The 26,345-nt window shown below is 38.9% G+C and overlaps 1 protein-coding gene across 1 annotated transcript in view; it reads left to right on the forward strand.

Annotated features, from left to right (window-relative positions):
* Positions 1-26,345, forward strand: part of LOC150089496 (dynein beta chain, ciliary-like) — a 1,205,440-nt gene that overhangs the window by 86,384 nt on the left and 1,092,711 nt on the right. Inside the window, 1 exon segment of the mRNA XM_090390004.1 lies at positions 12,356-12,567. Coding sequence (XP_090246130.1) covers positions 12,356-12,567 — 212 coding nt within the window.

A 26,345-nucleotide genomic window follows, 5' to 3' on the forward strand; every position in this document is an offset into this window, starting at 1 on the left:
TAACTGAAGTCTTGTCTAGATGATCCTGCAGTGCTTCTTTAACCAGAGCCTCCATTAATTTTCCAGGAACAGAAGTTAAACTCACAGGTCTATAATTACTTGTGTCAGCCTTTGATCCTCCTTTGTGAATTGGGGTCACATTTGCACATCTCCAGCCCATGGGTACTTCCCCTGAGTCCAAGGAAGCTCTCATAAGGCTAAGGGTTTGCTTACTTCCTTTGATGCCTCCTTTAATATAACTGGATAGATCCCATCCACCCCAGGTGCCTTTCTTGTATTTATCTTCAACAATTTCTCCTCCACTTTACTCTCGGTTATTACAAGATTCTCTAGCTTACTGCCAGAGTTGAATACACCTCTGGCATTCCCCTCACTGAATTCCCCTCATTCCCCTCACATTCACACCTCATGTGTGAATGTCGATGCAAAATATTCATTCAGTTTGTTAGCTACCTGAGCAGGATCATCAACAGTTGACCCATCGATATCAAGTGGACCAATCTGATTCATCCCCTTCCTTCTAGAGTTTACATAAGTAAAGAACTGTTTGCTGTTTTTCTTTGCATCCCTTGCCAAAGATTTCTCGTAATCTGCCTTCGCCTGCCTAACCTCCTTTGTAACTTGGTTACAGATCAACTTGTATCTATCATAGGCTTCTGTGTCATGTGTTAATTTGTATGTATCCCATGCATTTTCTTCTCTGCCATATGTCTCATTATTTCATCTGACCTCCACTTAGGCCTAAACCTTGAACAATATTTCTTAGTTGGTATGTAAAGCCTAGTAGCTTCCAAGATAAGTTCTTTGAATGCTTCCCATTTTGAATTTGCTGTTGATAACATCATCAGTTGGTCCCACTGTATAGAATTTAAATACTGTCTCAGTCCATCGTAATTGCCTTTACGAAAGCAATAACCCTTCCCTTTACCCCTAATGGTAGTTACCTCTTTGAGTAAATCGCACTTCAGCACACTGTGATCACTGCCACCTAGTGGTTCATTTACCTGCAGATTCTTAATGCATGAAGAATCACTACTGATAATCAAATCAAGAGTATTACTCCCTCTAGTTGCTTCCCGAACATGCTGATGTAGAAAACAATCATCCAATAAATCCACAAAAGCCTTGCTAGTGTGTGAGTGACCAGCCCAGAAATTCCAGTCAATATCTGGAAATTAAAATTCCCCCGTTATAAGACTCTCTGATTTACTGGCCCACTCTATTTCCCTGTACAGTTTCTTATTATAGTCATCAGAGTCATTAGGCCTATAGCACACTCCCACTCTCAATTTTGATCTCCCAATGCTTATGTCACACCAAACTGACTCGACACTGCACTGTCCAGCAATGTCGACTGGCTTCACTTCCTTGGATTTTATGTATTTCTTAACTAATAGCATAACCCCTCCTAGCCGACCGGGCTAGCCGAGTGGGTAAAGTACCTGCCCGGCAACCCAAAGGTCGCGGGTTCGATTCCCGCCTCGGGCTTGGATCAAAGTACTGCAAAAACCTTGGGAGGTGCAATATGGCCACAGAAGCCGATGCGCCAACAACTACCAAATCAAAAAAAAAAAATAAAAAAAAAATAACCCCTCCTCCCTTCCTACCCTGTCTATCCTTTCTGTAGACATTGTACTCCCCAAATTCCAGTTCTGCATTCCTTATATCTGTGTGACACCACGTCTCTGAAATCCCCACAATATCTGCCTTTGATGTTTTGAGCAATACCTCAAATTCATCAAATTTATTTACTAAACTCCTAGCATTGGTGTACATGCAAATATACCTGTTCTTTTTCTTAGCTACCCTAACACAACCTATGTGTTTATTTGTACCCCAATGATTCCCAGCAGTCTCTGAAATATCCTGCATCTTATTTTCCAGGCTGTGGCTCATTCCAATAGAAGCAGTGCAAGAATCACTTTCACCTCTGCCAGTGGCTACTGTTAATCTATTAGTCCTTGTATCCCCCCAATCTAGCAGTTTTCCGACCCATCTAACACTGCCTCGATAGCATCAGCAAACATTCTGCACCCTTTCTATTTAAGTGTATCCCATCCCTGTAGAAGCAGTCTCTCCTGTTAACAAGTACAGACCAGGCTGAAAAAAATTCTACCCCTTGAGCCTTGCACAATCTTTCCTGGGCCGAATTGATCGACAGGGCTCTCATCATATACTCCCTCCTATCGTGTCTGGGCAGAATTGCAGACACTTTCAAATTCAACCCTAATTCATGGCTTTTTTTCAACAGTGACCTGTACTTGTTAAGTAATTCCGCTGGTCTCCTACTCTTAATATCATTAGTGCCAACGTGTACGGTTCCTCCATAGCCAGGTGGGAAGGAGCAGCAGTGCGTAGCACACCCTTCTTGATTAGACCGGGGTTCGAGCCCGTCACCACCAAATACGGAGGATGCGGAAAGGTCAAGGAATGACCACCGCCTATCCCTGAGCAATATGGCCTTAGTTGCTAATGCTCCAAATAACAAACAACAACAGCCAACGTGTACAACTATATCACCTTTTGTGCCCGTAAATTGTTTATTGTAAATTGTTAAATGGAGAAATTGTTTATTAAGAATTTAAAAAAAAAAAAAAACAAAGGAACCCCACACGAGAAGCACGGCAAATTTCGAAAATGTTTACCGGTGAAACTACTTTAAGAACATTTTTACGATGCCAGAACTTCCAATATGACTTTGTTCGTGATTCAATTAGTTATTCTAAAGAAAAAGGTCAGGTTACCCCCCCCCTTCACTTTGGGAGGGTTTCAAGCTCCCGTGGGATTCAACTTCTACTTCAGACCGATAACATCCACCATCTGTTTACTGAACGAGCAACAATTAAAATGCTGTTACGGCAAAGTACTTTTACCGGTAAATTTCATCGAACGTTTGCATGCTTCTCGTGCAGGCTTTCTTTCCCTTAGCCCAGATTGTTTATCAATCATTGCTGTATGTTTATGGGATGCCATGAGTCAGTCATCTCAATTTCTCTGATCATTTGTTTTATATGAATTATTAGAGAAATCGAGATGAGCAGTGGTTAAATCAACTGATAATTGGGATTCTGTAAGAAGAAATAAGTTGGGCTTGGCAGACTTGAGTGGAAATGGACAGCACAGAGTTTGGAATTGATTTGTGAAATGAATAAGAATGTTTGGAAGGTTTAGATCTTTCCTTTCACAGATCGGTTTATTCTGTTAGTTTGGCTGTTCATGATTTATGATTCAATAGATAAAGTAAAAGTAGAGGGGGAATATGGTGTAGTGAGTGATGAAATTGAAAGAATTTTTGGATATGGCATACACATAGCAAGAATATACCCAGCTTTCTTACGTAAAGTGGCATTGACAATGCCACCCTTTTACACACTACTCGGAATAGTAATCACTAGCTGGCAGTGTAGAGGCAGCAAGACTGTACACTAGCGTAGTTCCCGAAGTGGGCCCCCCGTGGAGTGCACTTGTTTTTTTTTATTGCTTCATAAAAACCCATCGTTTTTATGAAGCACCTTTTAATGAAATATGGGCAAACTATCCCACTAATCCAAGTACAAAATATATTTTATTTCAGTCTTTGAGATTAAATGCTTTGAAGTTTATATTAATTTATAAAAGTATGTATACTCATAGCTAAAGTTTATGTCAAATCTGTTTAATTGCACTTGTTTTGGAAGATGGGAAGTACTTGAAATTTAGGAAATGTTTTAAAGGGACACAAGCCATAAAAGTTTAACTTCTGTTCCATGAAAAATAATGGAGTTACTGGTTAAGAACTAATGCAGGATTATCTAGTGAGATTGCAGATATAGTTCATTCACAACATAGGTCTTTTAATAGGAAATCTTGTCTGAAAAATTTGATTGGATACTATGATATAGTCACATTTTACCCCTAAGTGTGAAGAATGTGTGGCGGGGGTTGAAAATACATTTCGTTGCTTCACTTATCACTGCCATCTGCTTCACGTTTTACGATCGCAGATTACAACACAAAGGAACTGAAGGCAAAAATAATTTTGATATCATATACTTGGAATTCAGGAAGGCATTTAATACTGTTGCACATTCAGGAAGGCATTTAATACTGTTGCACATGAAAGACTTCCATACAAATTGGAGCAGTATAGCATTAAAGACAAGTTGCTGTTACGGATAAGGGATGGCTGAGTGGGATAGGACAGAGAGTGCTAATCAATGGACATTGCTCTTTGTTTACAAATGTTATTAGTGGAGTACCTAGGGCTTGGAGTTTGGTCCATTGCTGTTTTCTATATTTATTAATGATGTTGATGAAGGTATATCAGGCTTAATGTTGAAGTTGGCAGGGTTGTTAATGACACTACACTACTGCAACAGGATCTAGAAAAGTTGGGCAGATGAGATGAGAAGTACTGCATATGGGCAGCAGTAACCCTAGAGTAACATACCAACTGTGCAGTATTACACTCAGTGTAGTGGAAAATGAAAAAGACCTGAGGTAATTGTGCAGTCAGATATGATGTTTCTGACAGTGCAGACAGGCTGCCAAGAGCAGCTCATAGTGTCTTGTCATCGATCACCTCCTTATCCCTGCTAGCAAAATTCCTGTATATTAGCATTAGTACAGGCATATTATGGAAGAAAGCACGCTTATAAAGTTGCTGACCTTCACTACAACAGATGTTGTAGTGGAGGTCAGCAACTTAAATAAGTTCAGGGCAGAACTAGACAAACATTTGGTGTGAATGGATGGGTAAAATAGAAAGGGTTTTTTTTTTGTTTTTTTTTTGGCTGATGCCGTATAAGCTTGCTTTCTTGCATCATATGCTTCTACTAATGCTAATATATAGGAATTTTGCTAGCAGGGATAAGGAGGTGATCATTGATTATCCCTTTGTATAAGGAATGCCACACCTTGAGTACACATGTGGATGCCTCAGTTTATAGAAGGACGTAGAGCTTCTGAAACAAGTACAGAGCAGGCCAATGAGATTGGTTAGGGGAACAAAGGCTGTTCTTACCAAGAAAGGCTTAAATTCTGAAAATTGCAGCATCTGAAGACCAGACACCTTCAAGGTGATCTGATTGAGGTGTATATGGCTTTGAATGGATTGAATGCTGATGGGATTCTTCCTTTTGTTCATATTAAGCACTGGAAGGGGCATAAATTCAAATTGAGGAATTTACGGAATAGATGTGTCGAAATCTGGCTTTAGCCAGTGAGTAGTTGATTGCTCAAACAAACTTGCATCTGTCATCGTGAAAATTGATAGCTTAAATAAATTCAAGGAAGAACTGGACTTTTGGAGCAAATGGGTAGGTGAAACTGGAAGTTTTTTTGATGTTACAAACATCTTTACTGGCATTATTTGGAAAAAAGCATTACGTTACCTAGAAATCGTTATAAAATCGTCACGAAACCTGATGCACATGCTTTGTACTTGACGTAAAAAATGTCTTTACTTGGGTGAAAGCATTGTACTTGTTCCATGCAGTGATGCAAAAAGTGCTACGCAGGCACCCAAGAAAACTCAATTGTATGCAACAAATGCAGTGACTCAACAAAAAACAGTGACACAGCAAATTGCAGTGACACAACAAGTACAATTGAGCAGTGATGCGCTATGTTATACCGTTATATCAGCATAATGATTAATATGCGAGTGACTGTTCCAAAATCTACAGCCTAGCATTCAAAAGAATATCATGAAACAAAGAAAGGGAAGTTGGACAGAAATGTGAATCCAGATGAAATTGAACAACAGTGTTCACTGTGCCTGGAACTTCTGAAACGGCCAAAAAGAAAACTCAAGCTCAAAAGATGAAGAAATATCGTGAAAGAAAGAAAAGGAAATTGGACAGAAATGTGAATCCAGATGAAATTCAGCAAGAGTGTTTTGTTATGCCTGGGACTTCTCAAACTGCACCCAAAAAAACTTGAGTTGAAATAATAAAGGAATATTGTGAACAGAAGAAAAGGAAATTAGAAATTCAAACTATTCTGAATCATAATGAAATTCAACCACAGAGTTCTACTATGCCTGATACTTATCGGGAATCTAAAACTCCAGCAGAACGAATGAAGGAATATCGTGCACGAAAAAAAGCAAAATTATAAATGGCTAATAATGAGATTCCTGATTACATCCCTATAGTGTCTACATGAGCTGACAGAGAGTTTGAAAAACTAGTGTACAAAACCCATTTGGATTTAGTTGTAATGTTTGTGGCCGTTTATGGTTTCAATTAGATTTGAAACCATTTGCAACAACTTCAAATGAATTACTTCGAAATGAATTTCCGTTACAAGAAGTGAGTACTTTCGTGACATGTAATAGATGTGATACTTCATTAAAAGAGGGACAGATACCAACTATGGCCACGTCAGATGGATTTATATATATCCAACATATCCTACTGATTTGCCTCCACTGGATGTTGTAACTGAGGGCTTGATATCACCACGATTACCCTTTATGCAAATTCATTGTTTACGTTATGAACATGGACAATATGGGATCATTGGACAAGTAATAAATGTACTAGTTAACGCAAATACAATGGTACATCAATTACCTAGTGAATTAGATGACGATTATGCCATTAATGTACATTAGATAGTATGAATCAGAGCTGTAATACTCAATATGTTCTACGTTGATAATAATATTAGCAAATTAATAAGAGGAGTTTACCTCAATATAGTACGTGGAACACTTCCGTATGATACCCTCCAGAAATTAAAACGGAAAAAACGAAAAAATCGACAACTTACCGGTACATTAAAGTAAAATTTAAATAATTAAAGTAAAATATAAATAATTAAATAATCAATTTAACACAATTCAAAATCAATTCAAAACAATTAAAATTCAAATTAACGCAATTAAAAGAATCTAACGAAAATATTCAAAACGATTTTCCTTCCTGAAGCTGACAATGCTTTTCGACCGACTGTCGTGATCACAGGAATGAAAATCACCAAATCAGGCTAAACCTGCAACTTAAATAGTGATTATATGTCTTCACGCATGCGCGTAAAGGTCCACGAATATGGCCGCCGAACATTAACATTTTCGTGTAAATTTCAACGGTTTCTGCAATTAATAGTCGCGTATAATTACGTTGAACGTTAAGTATTTTGGCCCCGTTAAATAAAAAAGTATGTTTTTCGTTAATGGCATGAAAGGCTAATTCTGACGCTGCTGAACGAGAAGCACGAACTGAGGCTTCGTGTTGATTTACACGAATATTAAGAGAAAACCGCGTCGAACCCTGGTAAGACGAGTCGCAATCACCGCAAGAAATGTTGTATACTAGATCATTAATTTGTGTTGCGAACGCGGAAAGAACCGAGCGATTGTTCAGTATAGTGTGTAACTTCCGTATAGGCCTAGCTATAATTTTAAATTCGGTATCTTTAAAGAATCTGTTAAGCTGTTTGTGCCACTGTTCAACATATGGGACAGAAATAAAGTATTTTTTGATATTACTATTGTTGATTGGTGTAGTATTTTTTATCCTATCCTTAGCTTGTACCCTAATTCGATTTATTGTGTTAATGGGATAACCCCTGTTCAAGAATCTGCTAGTTAATATTTGTATTTCTGAGTCCAAAGCAGAATCCATCGTTGAATATTTATAGGCATTTAGAAATTGATTAAAGATAATTGATCTTTTGTAGGTGAACGGATGGTAGCTATTATAATGTAGAAGCATACCGGTGTTTGTGGGTTTTCGATAGATGCTAAATTGTATTTTGTTCGAGTCCCGGGTAAGCGTGAAATTTAGAAAGTTTAATGACTTAGTATCCGTATCTCTCTTTCCAATGTAAATTTGAGTCTAGAATGAATATTATTAAACGAATGTAAAATGTCTTGGATAGTACTACTATCAGTAATAACTAGAACATCGTCTAAATACCTCCCATAGTATGTGATACGGGGACGAAAAGGTGTCAAATGTATCTGCTCAATCGTTGAGAGATAGATCTCTGACATTAAGCCACTCAGGCTCAGACCCACTGGTAATCCAAAAATTTGTTTGTACACCTTGTCTCGAAAGGTGATGTAGTTAGCCTCAACTAATAGTTTAATTAAGTGAAAAATTTCCTTAATGGGCAGCTTCGTATAATTAATCGGTGTCGAGTTTTTATTTAACATATCCCAAATAATATCTAATGTGTATTCAACGTTTACATTCGTATATAATGAGGTAACATCTAATGAGAATAAATTGTCATTGTCGCCGAGTCTACAGTCTTTAAGATTATTAAATAATGTATCGTAATTCTTAATCCCAAATTGTATAACCTGTCTAAAAGGTTTTATAATATTATATACATGTGTGGCTAAGGCTGAAAATGCCGAGTTCCTGTAGGAAACAATAGGTCGAATCGGAAATCCAGGCTTGTGTAATTTTACCTGACCAAAAAGTGCAGGAATATTGTATGTTCTGGACTTCAATTCCTTCAACTGAACCATAGTAATGTAGTCGTTTTTACGATATGTGGTTAACGTTTTATTGTATTGATGCTAATTTGCATTAATTTGCTAATATTAATGTACATATAAAACGAAGACTCATACATAAATCATCATATCTACAATGATGTGTGCAGAAGAAAATAGCATTAGCATTAGTAGAGGCATTTGATGCAAGAAAGCAAGCTTATGCAGCATCAGCCAAAAAAAAAAAAAAAAAAAAAAAAAAACACTTCCACTTCACCCCTCTGTTCGTTCAAAATACCTGTCCAGCTGAGCCTTAAACTTATTTAGGCTATCAACTTCCACGACAAGGGATGGAAGTCTGTTCCACCAACCAACCACTTGCTGGCTAAAGGCAAATTTCCGCACGTCTATCCTACATCTGTCTTTCCTCAATTTGAATTTATGTCCTCTCAGGTGATTATTCTGAGCGAGAGGAAGAATCCCATCAGCATTGAGCATGCTCAAACCATTCAATGCTTTATACAACTCTATCAGATCACCTCGCTGGTGCCTAGTCTCCAGACACTGTAATTTGCAAAACTTAAGCCTTTCTTCGTAAGAGCACCCCTTTGTTCCATTCACTAATCTTGTTGCCCTTCTCTGTACTCGTTCCAGCAGCTCTACATCCTTCTTGAAATGAGGCCTCCAGACCTGTATACAGTACTCTAGGTGTGGCCTGACCGTTGCCTTATACAAGGGAATAATCACCTCCTTATCCCTACTAGAAAAATTCCTATATATCATTGACAATACACCATGAGCTACTCTTGCAGCCCATCTGCACTGCTCAGAGAACTTCATATCTGCCTGCACAACCACCCCCAGGTCCCTTTCATTCTCTACAACTGTCAGTGTAGTACCACAGAGTTGATACGTTGCTCTGGGGTTGCTGTTTCCCATGTGTAGTACTTTACATTTGTCAATGTTAAACTTCATTTGCCACCTCTCAGCCCATCTGCTCAACCTTTCCAGATCCTGTTGCAGCAGCATAGTGTCAATAGTGTCCTTGACAACCCTGCCTACCTTTGTATCGTCTGCAAACTTCGACATTAAGCTTGATATACCATCATCAATATCATTTATGAATACAGAAAACAATAATGGACCCAACACTGAGCCCTGACTGGGACTCCACCCAACACTGGGACTCCACTAATAACATTAGTCCACGACGAGCAGTGTCCATTGATTACCACTCTCTGTCTTCTCCCCCTCAGCCACCCCTTTATCCCCAGCAGCAATTTGCCTCCAATGTCACACTGCTCCAATTTGTGCAGCAGTCTTCCATGTGCAACAGTATCAAAAGCCTTTCTAAGATCCAAGTATATAATATCAAAGTTATTCCCTGCATCCAGTTCCTTTGTGACTGCATCATAGTATCCAATCAAATTGGTCAGGCAAGACTTCCCCTTAACAAAACCATGCTGTGTCCGAGCTATAACTGAAGTCTTGTCTAAATGATCCTGCAGTGCTTCTTTAACTAGTGCCTCCATTAATTTTCCTGGAACAAAAGTTAAACTCACCGGTCTATAATTGCTTGTGTCAGCCTTTGATCCTCCTTTGTGAATTGGGGTCACATTTGCACATCTCCAGTCTGTGGGTACCTCCCCTGAGTCCAAAGAAGCTCTCATAATTATGGCTAAGGGTTTGCTTACTTCCTCTGCTGCCTCCTTTAATATAACTTGATAGATCCCATCCACCCTGGGTGCCTTTCTTGTGTTTATCTTCAACAATTTCTCCTCCACTTGACTCACAGTTATTACAAGATTCTCTAGCTTACTGCTAGAGTTGAATACACCTCTGGCTTTCCCCTCACTAAATAACTCCTCATGTGTGAATGTCGATGCAAAATATTCATTTAGTATGTTAGCTACCTGAGCAGGATCATCAACAGTTGACCCATCGATATCAAGTGGACCAATCTGATTCATAGTGAAAATATGGTTACGGTATTTGATAAATTCACCTTTTTATAAATTCTATGGCATAAAAGTGAGTGACAATTTCTTGGGGATGAATGATGATAGGGAACAGGAACATTCAGATTGTGTAACTGTCAGCAATGATGATGAACTATTGTTAATTCAACAAACATTATTATGGTTGGAAGATAAATATTTATGTATAGCACGGGGTCAGAAATCATCTCCAACAAGTTTCATATTTGATATACATGCAAAAGAACTTTCTTTTCCAGCTATATATTTGGGATGTGCATGAAAAATTTTAAAATGGATTGAAAAGTACTCCCTTTATAATGGCATTGAGTGAAATTCGTAGATCTGATCATCGTGGAGTAACTCCCCAACATTTGCTATATATGGCAATGAAAATTATGTGAATGTGTAGTGCAAAAAAATTTGGAAATTGCATTTAAATCAGTAGGAATAACAGCTAACATTACTCATTCTATATTGGAATTGAAAGAATTTTGGATATGGCATTGGAGTCTATAAACCTATAGTCCTTTTGGGAAATATTATGTTGTGAATTTTTTTGAACACATTGAATTTCAACATCGAGGAAGTCCACATGCACATATATTATTATGGATGAACAATACACCCTCTGTACTATAGGAAGAAAAAGAATGCGGAATGGAAGAAGCAATCCAAATGATAGATGCATTATGTTATATAGAGAAAACTTCAGATTATTAAAATTTACAGCAACACAAACATACTTTTACCTGTTATAAAAATAATAATGCAATCCGACGCGGATGTCGATATGAAGCACCTTTTTGCCCAAAGTCACAAACTTATATATTGATACCAATGGCCACAGATGACAATTGAAGATCAGCTTATCGCAAAAAATATAGTAAAATGCATGACTCATTAGAATTGGATAAGTTAACAGGTTGTTGGTGCCAACAATAAGTACTGGTCAGTCTACTTTTTACATATTTGTACCCTTAGAATATTCCTTATAAGTCTTAAAATGTTGAAAATGATCAGAGATGCTGTTCCAAATTTATAGCAGCATTTTTTTTTTTTTTTTTTTTTTGAGGGAGCAGGGGAATTTGAGCCTAAAACTTTTCCAAGATATAATGGAAATTTGGTGTCAATCCAAGTTTTTCTTATCAATTAAAGCCCATCCATCTGAAACGTACTTTTTTCTATATGATAACTTAAGATATATGAAAAAGAAAAAAGTGCTGGATTTTATTTTTCTAATTTTAATGACATTTGGAGTGCTCGATGAAAAAAGGTTCAGATATAAAATTTCATGAAAATCATTTCACCGGGGGTTGGAGAAGAGGACAGAGTTGTTTTATGCAGGTGTACAGATAGATGTGGTGAAGACAGTTTGGTAAACACATCTATGAAATCTGTGGCTGAGATTTTGTTGGAAGAGTAATATTTCTTAATATTAAACACACCCTGCAACTTTTTGATTGTTATTATTTTTTTTCTTTACTATTTAGCAGTTATTAGTTATCTCCTGCACTTTTTAGAAGATTTAAATCAAATGAGACTGTTGCAGCTCTGACATTCAAAATTTTCACTTTGTAATGGTTATTTTAGCATATAGGACTTTTTGTTTGTTTGTTATTTTTTGTTTTCCAAGGTTCCAATAAGCATTTTTAGATGATACAAAGTTCCCAACTGGTTACCGAATTTCTGTGCTTAAAGTTGGTTCTGCTACTGTGGTTGTTATTATAAACACATTTATTACAATAAATAATTTCAAAAATTTGAAATAATTTCCTTAATTAAAGAATTTAGTGTATGATATGATTTTAGTTTCCATCCTGTGTAATATCTAACACACACACAACACACACACACACACACGCATTTTTTAAATATATGTATATATATATATATATATATATATATATTCATTCTATTATTAAAAAAATCATATTATTTCTTTTAGCTCTTTCTGAGGCTAGGAATATCAGCATCTGCCTGAAACCATTATTAAAGCTCTTTGCTAGTTTGGAAACTGTTGAATTTCCTGAGTTATGTGGTAAACTTTACCCATTGATGCACTGTATGTGCTTAGCTTGGTCTCAGACTCATTACTTACGAAATCTTTCAAGAATCACAAGCTTACTTCAGAAGCTGTGCAACTTACTTATTCGACTGGTATGTAGCCGAAAGTTTTTTTTTAAAATTGTTACAATTAAACATACACACATAGTAAACTCCTACTACTTATAGTGCTTTCCGACTTAATTTTCTTTTCTTCTGACCCCATGGATAATCTAGTGAAGTGCCATTCATTTTTTAGTATTTATTTACACTCCCATTTAAAATGCTTTCCCACTTACATTGCTTCTTTTAAGACTCCACTACAGATAACCAAGGCCGGATTTATCAAGGTGCAGTGGCATGGTTACTCCAGGGCCCAAGGTTATGAAGACCTTAAACAACACAAGTACTGTTGGTCCAAGGGCCACTTTTGACCTTATTTTTGGAGCCTCTAAAATTATTTGCACCAGAGTCCCCAGACTACCTAAATATAGCATTGCAGCTGATGTATGTTTATTTCATACACTATTTAATTCAAGGCTTTGAAGGCCTTTGCATCCTCAATGTCAAACCATGTATCATTGCCTTCTCACGCTCTACTCAACTTTTGTTTTCCATCTTCCTTGCTGATGCAATAATTACACCTTATTTTTTGTGTATTTTTAATATGTCATCAATAAAAAACAATCAGAAATAATTTTCATTGGTATAAAAATTACTAATTAATTTCATGAATGACAGCATTATTATTACTGTGTCAATGGTACATTTAGCATTAGCAAAGGCACATGATGCAAGAAAGCAAGCTTAAATAGCATCAGCCAAAAAAAAAAAAAAAAAAAAAAAACACCCTTATTTCACCCATCCACTCGCTCCAAATGTTTGTCAAGTTCTGCCCGCCTTGAATCTATTTAAGCTATCAACTTCTACAATCACAGATGGAAGTTTGTTCGAGCAATCAACCATCCGCTGGCTAAAGGCAAACTTCGGCGCATCTATCCTACAACCGTCTTTCCTCAATTTGAATTTATGCCCTCTCAGGCGATTATTCTGAGAAAAAGGAAGAATTCCATCCACATTGAGCATGCTCAAACCATTCAAGCTTTATACACCTCAATCAGATCACCTCGCAGGTGCCTAGTCTCCACAGATGGAAGTTTGTTCGAGCAATCAACCATCCGCTGGCTAAAGGCAAACTTCGGCGCATCTATCCTACAACCGTCTTTCCTCAATTTGAATTTATGCCCTCTCAGGCGATTATTCTGAGAAAAAGGAAGAATTCCATCCACATTGAGCATGCTCAAACCATTCAAGCTTTATACACCTCAATCAGATCACCTCGCAGGTGCCTAGTCTCCAAACACTGTAATCTGCAAAACTTAAGCCTTTCTTCATAAGAGCAACCCTTTGTTCCATTCGCTAATCTTGTTGCCCTTCTCTGTACTTGTTCCAACAACTCTACATCCTTCTTAAAATGAGGCCTCCGGACCTGTATACAGTACTCAAGGTGTAGACTGACCAATGCATTATAGAAGGTGATAATCACCTCCTTATCCCTGCTAGAAAAATTCCTGTATATCATTGACAAGACACTATGAGCTACTCTTGCAGACTGTCTGCACTGCTCAGAAAACTTCATATCTGCCTGCACAATTATCCCCAGGTCCTTTTCGTTCTCTACCACTCTCAGTGTAGTACCACAGAGTTGATACGTCACTCTGGGGTTGCTGCTTCCCATATGCAGTACTTTACATTTGTCAATGTTAAACTTCATTTGCCACCTCTCAGCCGATCTGCTCAACTTTTCTAGATCCTATTGCAGCAGTGTACTGTCATTAGTGTCATTAACAACCCTGCCAACCTTCATATCATCTGCAAACGTGGACATTAAGCCTGATATACCATCATCAATATCATTTATAAATACAGAAAACAACAATGGACCCAACACTGAACCCTAAGGGACTTCAATAATGACATTAATCCACGAAGAGCAGTGTCCATTGATTACCACTCTCTGTGTTCTCCCACTCAACCATCCCTTTATCCATAGCAGTAATTTGCCTCCAATGCCACACTGCTCCAATTTGTGCAGCAGTCTTCCATTTGGATGACTGTTTTCTACAACACATATTAGAGGCAACAAGAGAAAGCTATACTCTTGATCTGTTTATCAGCAGTAATTCATGCATTAAGAATATGCTGATAAAAGACCCACTAGTTGACAGTGATTACAATGTATTGATGTGGGATTTACTTAATGATGTGACTATGCTCATGAGCAAAGAACAGGGTTTTGCTTATGTAAAGGTGACTGCAGTAGTCTCATAAAGTTTTTGAATTCCTTTCAGTGGGACTTACTGATGATATCACCACTGCAAATTCTAAAGGGGAAGCATTCAGAGAAGTATTCACAGAAGATACTAAGCTTTTTATACTAGCTAAGAGATACTATTCAAGGTTTAGACCTAAACAGATGTCATATGAACTGATAACAATAGTGGCTGGGATGAAAAATGCATTGGATGGTTATAAATTAGCTGGGGACATGGAATTCTATAGCAAGCACAAACCACTCTGCAAACAAACCACTCTACAGCAAACACAAACCACAAACCACTCTACAGCAAACACAAACCACCCTGTTAGTCATCTGTTGTACCACAGGTGACTAACAGGGCTAGACAAGCTAAGGCAGATTTTGAGAAGTCCTTGGTTAAGAATGAAAAGAAAAGTAGCAAACAATTCTTTGTTATATTAACACTGCAAAGACAGGATGAACAATTGTCCCACTAGATATGAATGGCCTAACTGTTAATGTTCCTGTTCGGGTTGCTGACAAACTAAATAAATATTTTGCATCTACATTCTTTTTAGGAGAAATTTTTAGGGATCGGAATACCAGAAATTTAAGTTATGACCGGAAGCTAAATGATTTTTTTATAACTGAGAAGGAAAGAAAGAAATTTCTGAAGCCAAAAGTAAATAAGGCACCTGTGACTGATGGGAGATACCCAGTTGTATTAAAAGAAGCAGCAAAATAGGTAAACAAACCCTTGTCTATAATTATGGGAGCATCCTTGGATTTTGGGAGGTTCCTGTAGATTGGACAAGTGTGAATGTATCTCCTATTCACAAAAGAAGATCAAAGGGCAAAGTGAGCAATTATCCACCTATAAGCTTGACTTCTGTTCCAGGGGAAAATAAGGTAATTGGTGGTCAAAGGAGTGTTGTAGGATCATCTTATCAAGAATGAAATTATACAGAAGTCACAACGTGGGTTTGCAAAGGAGGGGGTGGGAATCCTGCCTGACAGTCTGATTAACTACTATAATGCAGTAATGAAGGAATTGGTTGAATATAATAATTTTGATATTTTTACCTACAAAGGACTGCTGTACAAATTGGAACTGTGGCATTAGGGGCAAGTTACTGTTATGGGTAAAGAGGTGGCTGAGTAGCAGAAAACTAAGGGTGGTTACAAATGTGAATTTCTCTTCTTAGACTGATGTTATTCAGTGCTGGGCCCTTTACAAATACATATCAAGCTTATTGTCTAAGTTTACAGATTATACAACATTTGGCAGGGTATTTAATGACAGGAATCAATCGTACTACTGCAGGAAGACCTAGAAAAATAGACAGATGGGCTGAAAAGTGGCAAGTGAGGGTTTACATAGGTAAAGGCAAGGTACAGCACATGGGCAGCATTAATTTCAGAATAACATACCAGTTAGGTGGTACCACACTCATGGGTTGAGAACAGATCTTGTGGTAATTGTACATCTAATGAAGTTTTCTGAGCAGTGAACAATGGCTTCTAGGATAGCTGCTGTTGTTCTATCAGTGATATACCAGAACTTTGTTAGCACAAATAAATTGTATAAAGCAATGGGGGTGCCTCTGTAGCCAGGTGGGCAGGAGCAGCAGTGCGTAGCACACATTTCTTGATTAGACCGGGGTTCAAGCCCGTGACCACCGCATATCCCCAGAGCAATATGGCCTTAGTTGCTAATGCTCCTAAAAAAAAAAAAAAAAAAAAAAATAAATAACAAATAAAGCAATGGTTAGGCTCAATCTTGTGTATCATACAGGTCAGGAAGCCTCATTTTAAGAAAGAAGTACACTTTCTTAAAATGAGTTACTAGAAATGGGTACTTTAACCAAAAAAAGACTTTGGTTCTTCAAATTGTGGGCATCTTGGAAACTAGGCAATTATGAGAGGACCTGATTAAAGTATTTATGGCTTTAAATGGATTGAGTAATCTTAGATATATCCATTGTTGACAAATAAATTCAAATAAATAGGTTGAGACTTTGAGACTACATGCCAAGTGGATCACACACACACACACACACACACACACACACACACACACACACACACACACACACACACACACACACACACACACACACACACACACACACAAGGAGGCATAAATTGAAAAGGAATAACAACTGCATGATAGATGTGTGAAAATATTATTTTAGCCAGAGAGTAATTGATTATTGGAATAAATTTACGCCTGGTGTAGAAGTGGGTAGTTTGAATAAACTTAAGGAAGCATTAGACATATTATTAGAACAAATAGACAAATGGTACAGATAGTGTTTATTTATTTGGCTGATGCTGTATAAGCTTGCTGCCTCATGTAATTGGCACTACTATTATTACTACAAATAATAATAATAAAGGGGGTGGACAGGTTGACACTTGACTACTGGCCTGATGGACCTGGGCTTGAGTCCCGCTTTGGTAGAAACACATGAGTCTCCATCATGCTGGGAGACATATAATAATAATAATAGTAACAAATTACAATAAGAATAATAATAAAAACATTGTGAAAGTTGCTTCAGCAGATCTACCTTCCCCAAGGTAGAAGTGATGGCCTAGGCAGATAGTGACACCATCTGGTTTTGCTCCCAAGAACTAACACTGCCACTGGATGTGAGCCGAAACTAAACAGGTCCACCTCCATAGATGGATGATGTCAAAGAGAAAAAATAATCATACTGCATTGAGTGCAGCGCAGGACAGTCACTTGTGTTCAGGCTTTAGGCAGAAGGGTTGACTCGAAAAGTCAGCGACACTCTCCCGAGGAAGACAGTGGATCAAGTGGCACTGTCCCCTGTATGGCTACCACAAAGGAAGGGTAAGACCATCCAGCCCAACCAACTGGAAGTGCTTCCAGTACAACTGTGCTAGTGACCACCCAGGAAGAAAGAAAATGCCAATGAATGAAGTGGAGCATTGAAATGAATACATTCATCATGCAGACATACTTCAAAATAATCAAGCTAGAGATTAATATAACAATGTACAGGTTGAGACTTTGAGACTACATGCCAAGTGGTTGGAATGATTCCCACATATTCAAGTTACAGAAGGATCATCATCACAAAGAACCTGATAGCTCTTGCAATCTTGTAAAAAATCAAGCAGGACATGAGCAACCAACTAAAAAGAACAAAGAATATGGAAGCAGAGGAGGAACAGCAAGAAGAAATAAAGTCCAGAGCAGCTAAATTGAAAAGAGATGAGGTCACAATATCCAGAATAGAAGATGAGTGGAAGAAGGCCCTAACAGAATTTGAGGGAATGAACCCCACATGATACTGAAGCAGAGATACAATAGAATCTGTGGAGAGTCATAGACCACCCCAAATGGCAGATAATACCACATTACGTCGATAAGAACATTGCAACACTGGAGGCCACCACACAGTCATATATACTGTGCTGCCATAGCAGCCATTAGGACTAATGGAAGAGAAACGAGGGACCAGCAGCAGAAGAACTGAAAAAAAAACAAGGAACTGCCACATTGGGAAAGAAGACACAGCAGAAGATAGAAGAATTAAGAGTCAAGATAGGCCAATCGACCCAGTCCCAATGGGGTAATAGGAGTAAAAATTGATAAGAAAAGTGAAAAGCATCCTCAAGAGAGACAGTGTCCACAGCAAACATGAGACCAAAAATCAGAGAATACTTACACGTACTGAAGCTGAACCTCCTCGCACTTAGTAAGAGGCTATCCCGATACAAAGAGAGAGAGAGAGAGAGAGAGAGGATTCCCACAGGAAAATAAACAACTGCATCATCAATGAAAACCAAAGAACCTTCTTCAGGAGTAATGGACAAGACAGGAAAGATGAACAGACCACCCAAGCAGAAGATGATCAAGGAGCTCTGGATAGAACTAGGGTGGAAGAAAACCAGGGATGTACAAGAGATAAGAGAATGGGAGATTCAAGAGGAAAATTACAGCAGTTGATCAAGAAGTCCCACGACTACTGGTACAAGAAGCTCACTTGCACACGCAAGCACCACCTAGCAGAGCAGTCCACCTGAGTGATAAGGCACCCAGAGTTCCATACGTGATTCCTCAAGGAATCACATATTTGAAGGCTAAAGACCAAGATATAAGAAACCTGGTGAAATACAGGCTGATCACCTGTCTCCCAAAGATGTACAAGATCCTGACCACTGCATAATCAAGGTCTCAGACTACTTGGAGAGCCAGAACATCATAGCTGACTCCAGAAAGGATGAAAGTGGATGAGCAAAGGATGCACGGAGCAATTAACCATTGATGCTACAGGTATAGAGGAAGTCTACAAGAAGTGCCACAACCTGTACACGGCCTACGTTAATTACCACAAGACCTTTGACTCCATGCTTCATAGCTGGTTAATAGAGACACTGAAGATCTAAAGTTAATCTGACAGTGACAAACTTCCTAGAAGCAACCATGGCAAAATGGAGTACCACCACGAAGGTCAAGAACATAACAACCAGACCAATCCCCATCAGGAGAGGAATCTTTCAGGGAGATTCCCTGAGCCACTATCTGCCATGCTCAATAGCAGCAAGTATGGATATAATCTCAAAGAAAGGAAAAAAAACCTGTACACCCTCCTCACCTGATGTACATAGAGACATCAAGGTGTACATGGCAAAAAAGAAGCAACTCCAGCAACTACTCCAGATCATTGAAGAATTCAGCAATGCTATCAGGATCGAATTAGGTCTAACCCATGGATTGCATCAGGGGAAATTAGTCAACCAAAATTACCATTGTAGACTGGTAAAGAGATTGAAGCCATGACAGGGGAAGAGAACTGAAAATACCTTGGGATGATGCAGGCTGACTAAGGATAAGGAGAGCATCAGCTAAGGATCAGCATAAGGTCTACCAGACCAAAAACTACTATCAGAGACTCAGAAGCCTGCTCAAAGCAAAGCTGAATGGAGGGAACACAGTTAAAGCCATACATACCAATGCAGTCCCAGTGCTGCAGTACTCCTTCAGGATCATAGATTAGACTAACACTGAGCTGGAGGATATCATGAGAAACACAAGGACAATAATGACGAAGAGCCACGAATACTAACTGAAATCAGCCATGGAGAGACTGACAATAGAAGGAAGGGGCCTGATAGTCCATTAGTGTCATAGAGCAACAGAACACAGTGACCTCTAGTTGCCTCCCGAACATGGTGCTGTAGAAATCAATCATCCAATAAATCCACAAAAGCCTTGCTAGTGTGTGAGTGACCAACTCACAAATTCCAGTCAATCTCTGGGAAATTAAAATCCCCTAATATAAGACTCTGATTTACTGGCCCACTCTATTTCTCTGAACAATTGCTCATTATACTCATCAGAATCACTTGGCCTATAACACACAACTACTCTCATTTTTCCTTTCCCAGTGCTTATGTCACACCAAACAGACTCAACATTGCATTGTCCGCCAACATCAATTGGATGCACTTCCTTAAATTTTATGTGTTTCTTAACTAACAGCATAACCCCTCCTCCCTTTCTGGCCTATCTATCCTTTCTGTACACATTGTACTCCTCAAATTCCAGTTTTGCATTACTTATGTCTGTGTGACACCATGTCTCTGATATCCTAACAATATCTGCCTTTGATGTCTTGATGTCAAGCTCATCGAATTTATTAACTATACTCCTAGCATTGGTGTACATGCAAGTATACATGCACCTGTTTCTACTCTTAGTTACCCTAACACAGCTCATATATTTACTTGTTCCACCATGACTCCCAGCAGTCCTGGAAATCCCCATTGCCTTGCTTTCCAGGCTGCTGCTCAATTGCATTTCAATAGAAGTAGTGCAAGACTCACTTTTACCTCTGCCAGCAGCTACTGTTAATCTATTAGTCCGTGTATCCCCCCCAAGCTAGCAGTTTTCCGACCCATCTAACTCTGTCTCGAATGCATCAGCAAATATTCTTGCACCCTTTCTATTTAAGTGTATCGCATCCCTGTAGCACAGTCTCTCCTGTTAACAAGCACAGACCAGGCTGACAAAATTCTACCACTTGAGCCTTGCACAGTCTCTCCAGGGCTGAATTGATTGACAAGGCTCTCATCATATACTCCCTCCTGTTGTATCTGGGCAGAATTGCAGACACTTTCAAATTCAACCCTAACTCATGGCTTTTTCTCTGCATTGACTTGTACTTGTTAAATAATTCCGCCGGTGTCCTACTCTTAATATCTTTAGTGCCAACGTGTACAACAATATAACCCTTAAAACATCAACCTTTCCCCCTGGCAAACATACCCCGGTCCTGTTCCATCTATCCTTTTTGCACAATATGTTCCCCATTTCCCTGACAACATAGTCACCTACAACAATTAGTTCCTTTGGGACCAGCACATTCTGCCTTGGGGTTTACCACTGTGTTGCTTGATGTTCAAGTGCAAGCTTTGGTATTGATGTGGGCAGCTGAGAGCTTGATGGACCCCTCAATTTAAATCCTTCGAGGGCATCCACCCTGTCCTTCAAGCTCTCATATAAGCCCATAACAATGCTGAATTGGCACTTGATTTCCTCGCACTCCTTTCATCGCGCGCACACACAAAGACATTCCCCTTGGCTATATCATGTCCCGTTCCTGATTGCTCCACAAACATCAAACAAGCAGTACATTTCATTAGACTGTGATTCAGAGGATAACTGCCCACCTCAGTTCTCCCCTGAGCCACAGCACTTCCATTAGTTTGAGCCTTTTGCTTTGCTGCTCTGGTCTGAGTCATTATTTCTATTCAAGTTCAATAAAATTCCAGTACAAAATATAACCCTAAACTTATATACTGCTAGCTTGGGGGGAGACAAAGACGAATAGATTAACAGTAGCCACTGGCAGAGGTGAAAGAGATTCTTGCACTGCTTCTATTGGAATGAGCAGAATCCTGAAAAACAAGACGCAGGATATTTCAGAGACTGCTGGGAGTCATTGCGGTACAAGTAAACACATGGGTTGTGTTAGGATAGCTAAGAATAGAAATAGGTGCATGTATACTTGCGTGTACACCAATGCTAGGAGTTTAGTAAATAAATTTGATGAATTTGAGGTATTGCTCAAAACATCAAAGGCAGATATTGTTGGGATATCAGAGACGTGGTGTCACACATATATAAGGAATGCAGAACTGGAATTTGGGGAGTACAACATCTACAGAAAGGATAGACTGGATAGGAAGGGAGGAGGGGTTATGCTATTAGTTAAGAAATACATAAAATCCAAGGAAGTGAAGCCAGTGGACATCGCTGGACAGTGCAGTGTCGAGTCACTTTGGTGTGACATAAGCATTGGGAGATCAAAATTGAGAGTAGGAGTGTGCTATAGGCCTAATGACTCTGATGAGTATAATAAGAAACTGTACGGGGAAATAGAGTGGGCCAGTAAATCAGAGAGTCTTATAATGGGGGATTTTAATTTCCCAGATATTGACTGGAATTTGGGTGCCAGTCACTCACACACTAGCAAGGCTTTTGTGGATTTATTGGATGATTGTTTTCTACATCAGCATGTTCAGGAGACAACTAGAGGGAGTAATACTCTTGATTTGATTATCAGTAGTGATTCTTCATGCATTAAGAATCTGCAGATAGAGGAACCACTAGGTGGCAGTGATCACAGTGTGCTGAAGTGGGATTTACTCAAAGAGGTAACTACCATTAGGAGTAAAGGGAAGGGTTATTGCTTTCGTAAAGGCGACTACGATGGACTGAGACAGTATTTAAATTCTATACAGTGGGACCAACTGATGATGTTACCAACAGCAAATGCAAAATGGGAAGCATTCAAAGAACTTATCTTGGAAGCTACTAGGCTTTACATACCTACTAAGAAATATTGTTCAAGGTTTAGGCCTAAATGGATGTCACATGAACTAATGAGGCATATGGCAGAGAATAAACATGCATGGGATACATACAAATTAACACAAGACACAGAAGCCTATGATAGATACAAGTTGATCTGTAACCAAGTTACAAATGAGGTTAGGCAGGCGAAGGCAGATTACGAGAAATCTTTGGCAAGGGATGCAAAGAAAAACAGCAAAGAGTTCTTTACTTATGTAAACTCTAGAAGGAAGGGGATGAATCAGATTGGTCCACTTGATATCGATGGGTCAACTGTTGATGATCCTGCTCAGGTAGTTAACAAACTAAATGAATATTTTGCATCGACATTCACACATGAGGAGTTATTTAGCGAGGGGAATGCCAGAGGTGTATTCAACTCTAGCAGTAAGCTAGAGAATCTTGTAATAACTGAGAGTAAAGTGGAGGAGAAATTGTTGAAGATAAACACAAGAAAGGCACCCGGGGTGGATGGGATCTATCCAGTTATATTAAAGGAGGCAGCAGAGGAAGTAAGCAAACCCTTAGCCATAATTATGAGAGTTTCCTTGGACTCAGGGGTGGTACCCACAGACTGGAGATGTGCAAATGTGACCCCAATTCACAAAGGAGGATCAAAGGCTGACACAAGTAATTATAGACCTGTGAGTTTAACTTCTGTTCCAGGAAAAGTAATGGAGGCACTAGTTAAAGAAGCACTGCAGGATCATTTAGACAAGACTTCAGTTATAGCTCGGACACAGCATGGTTTTGTTAAGGGGAAGTCTTGCCTGACCAATTTGATTGCATACTATGATGCAGTCACAAAGGAACTGGATGCAGGGAATAACTTTGATATTTTATACTTGGATCTTAGAAAGGCTTTTGATACTGTTGCACATGGAAGACTGCTGCACAAATTTTAGCAGTGTGACATTGGAGGCAAATTGCTGCTGTGGATAAAGGGGTGGCTGAGGGGGAGAAGACAGAGAGTGGTAATCAATGGACACTGCTCATCGTGGACTAATGTTATTAGTGGAGTCCCTCAGGGCTCAGTGTTGGGTCCAATATTGTTTTCTGTATTTATAAATGATATTGATGATGGTATATCAAGCTTAATGTCGAAGTTTGCAGACGATACAAAGGTAAGCAGGGTTGTCAAGGACACTACTGACACTATGCTGCTGCAACAGGATCTGGAAAGGTTGAGCAGATGGGCTGAGAGGTGGCAAATGAAGTTTAACATTGACAAATGTAAAGTACTACACATGGGAAACAGCAACCCCAGAGCAATGTATCAACTCTGTGGTACTACACTGACAGTGGTAGAGAATGAAAGGGACCTGGGGGTAGTTGTGCAGGCAGATATGAAGTTCTCTGAGCAGTGCAGATGGGCTGCAAGAGTAGCTCATGGTATATTGTCAATGATATATAGGAATTTTTCTAGCAGGGATAAGGAGGTGATTATTCCCTTGTATAAGGCAATGGTCAGGCCACACCTAGAGTACTGTATACAGGTCTGGAGGCCTCATTTCAAGAAGGATGTAGAGATGCTGGAACGAGTACAGAGAAGGGCAACAAGATTAGTGAATGGAACAAAGGGGTGCTCTTACGAGGAAAGGCTTAAGTTTTGCAAATTACAGTGTCTGGAGACTAGGCACCAGCGAGGTGATCTGATAGAGGTGTATAAAGCCTTGAATGGTTTGAGCATGCTCAATGCTGATGGGATTCTTCCTCTCGCTCAGAATAATCACCTGAGAGGGCATAAATTCAAATTGAGGAAAGACAGATGTAGGATAGACGTGCGGAAATTTGCCTTTAGCCATCGGGTGGTTGGTTGGTGGAACAGACTTCCATCCCTTGTCGTGGAAGTTGATAGCCTAAATAAGTTTAAGGCTCAGCTGGACAGGTATTTCGAATGAACAGAAGGGTGAAATGGAAGTGGTTTTTTTTTTTTTTTTTTGGGTTGATGCTGCATAAGCTTGCTTTCTTGCATCAAATGCCTCTACTAATGCTAATGCTAATTCCATATCCCAATGCAGTTATAACACTATATATATATGTATTTCGGTATCGAATGCTATCTCCAAGTTATGTTATATGACTTATATGTGTTAATTTATGATGTTACGTTTGTAAAAACTAGGTCGCTTTATTTATTTAGTTAAAGTAAAATTCAATTGACAATGAAATTTAATAAGATTACTAAATTTTACAGATTAATTGATACATTATACTCGCGATCTAGTTTTCCGTTAAACTTTGCGCTATCTAGTTTTCTGTTAGACCTTACGGTATCTAGGTCGGTGCACACGTTGTATTGTATAACAATGGCGGCAAATTACGAACGGTTAATCTATGGATATGAGGTATTATTTACTTTCCAAATCGCACTATCTAAATTCAAAATAAACTTGACATGGAGCTTGACTAGGTCTATAAGCTACTTATAGAAAAAAAAAAAAATTATAGAAATAATCTAATCTAATAATTAAGTCAATAAAGTGGCTAAGTATAATTAAAAACTTGCATTCATGGGAGCTGCAAAACCTGTTCAACTTGTGGATTTGATACCCTTACCGATGATCCCTTTGATACCCTTAAGGTGATCCTAGATGGAATACAGTCATAGACACAACCATGTCACCAGGATAATAGATCAAAAACTAGGGAGGAAATACCAGTTGAACAAAGATAAAAGTAATCCTTCAGGATAGCTAACCTGAAGAATTACTTTTAGGAAAACACAGAAATACCAGTTGATCAAAGATAAAAGTAATCCTTCAGGATAGCTAACCTGAAGAATTACTTTTAGAAAAACACAGCAGCACTCTACTAGGACATAAGGAAGATAGTGGGACACCCCACTCAACCTGAGCAAGGAGTGCCTTCCCCCAACAGAACAAATGAAGCTAGAAAGATGGACAAAGAAGACAATCCATGGCAGACACTACAATGACCTCCATCAAGACCACATAGTTAAAATGATGTTGAATGTATGGCTCATGAGGGGAAGCTCTTCCCTGAGACTGCAGGATTCATGCTCGCCATCCAAGACCAAGTAATCAACACCAGGAACTATAGAAAATGCACTGCCAAGGATCTTGAAGTGTCAGATGACACATGTCAACGATGCCACCGGTTTCAGAAATGATCCAATGCATCAATGCAGAATGCAAGGTGATCCCAGGCCGAATACAGTCATAGACACAACCATGTCACCAGGATAATACATCAAAATCTAGGGAGGAAATACCAGTTGATCAAAGATAGTGTACTGTATTACAAGTTGAAACCCCAGGGTATACTAGAGTCCCCAATCCACAAGCTCTACTGGGACCATGTCATAGTAACTGACAAGACAATCCCACACAGCAGACTGGACATAACCCTTGTCAACAAAGACAAGGCTTCCTATCTGATTGATATGGTAGTGCCCAACACGGGCAACCTCCAGAAAACCCACTAGGAAAAAATCAGGAAGTACATGAACCTGAACCTGATAACAGGAGATTAAAGAGATGTGACATATTCAAAAAGTAATGATCATCATGTCAACCACTGGTATGGTGCCAAAGAACCTACATAAAAGCAATAGGTTTCTCAGAGAACACATACAAGGAACTCCAGAGAGTTACAATCCTGAATGCCTGTAGGATAGTCAGAGAGTTCTTCGACGAACAGTAATGTCAGACATAACGACCATCCTGTGCACTTTGT

This window comes from Mastigoproctus giganteus, chromosome 2, assembly GCF_048544385.1.
Source record: "Mastigoproctus giganteus isolate SK-2022 chromosome 2, ASM4854438v1, whole genome shotgun sequence".
Lineage (NCBI taxonomy): Eukaryota > Metazoa > Arthropoda > Arachnida > Uropygi > Thelyphonidae > Mastigoproctus > Mastigoproctus giganteus.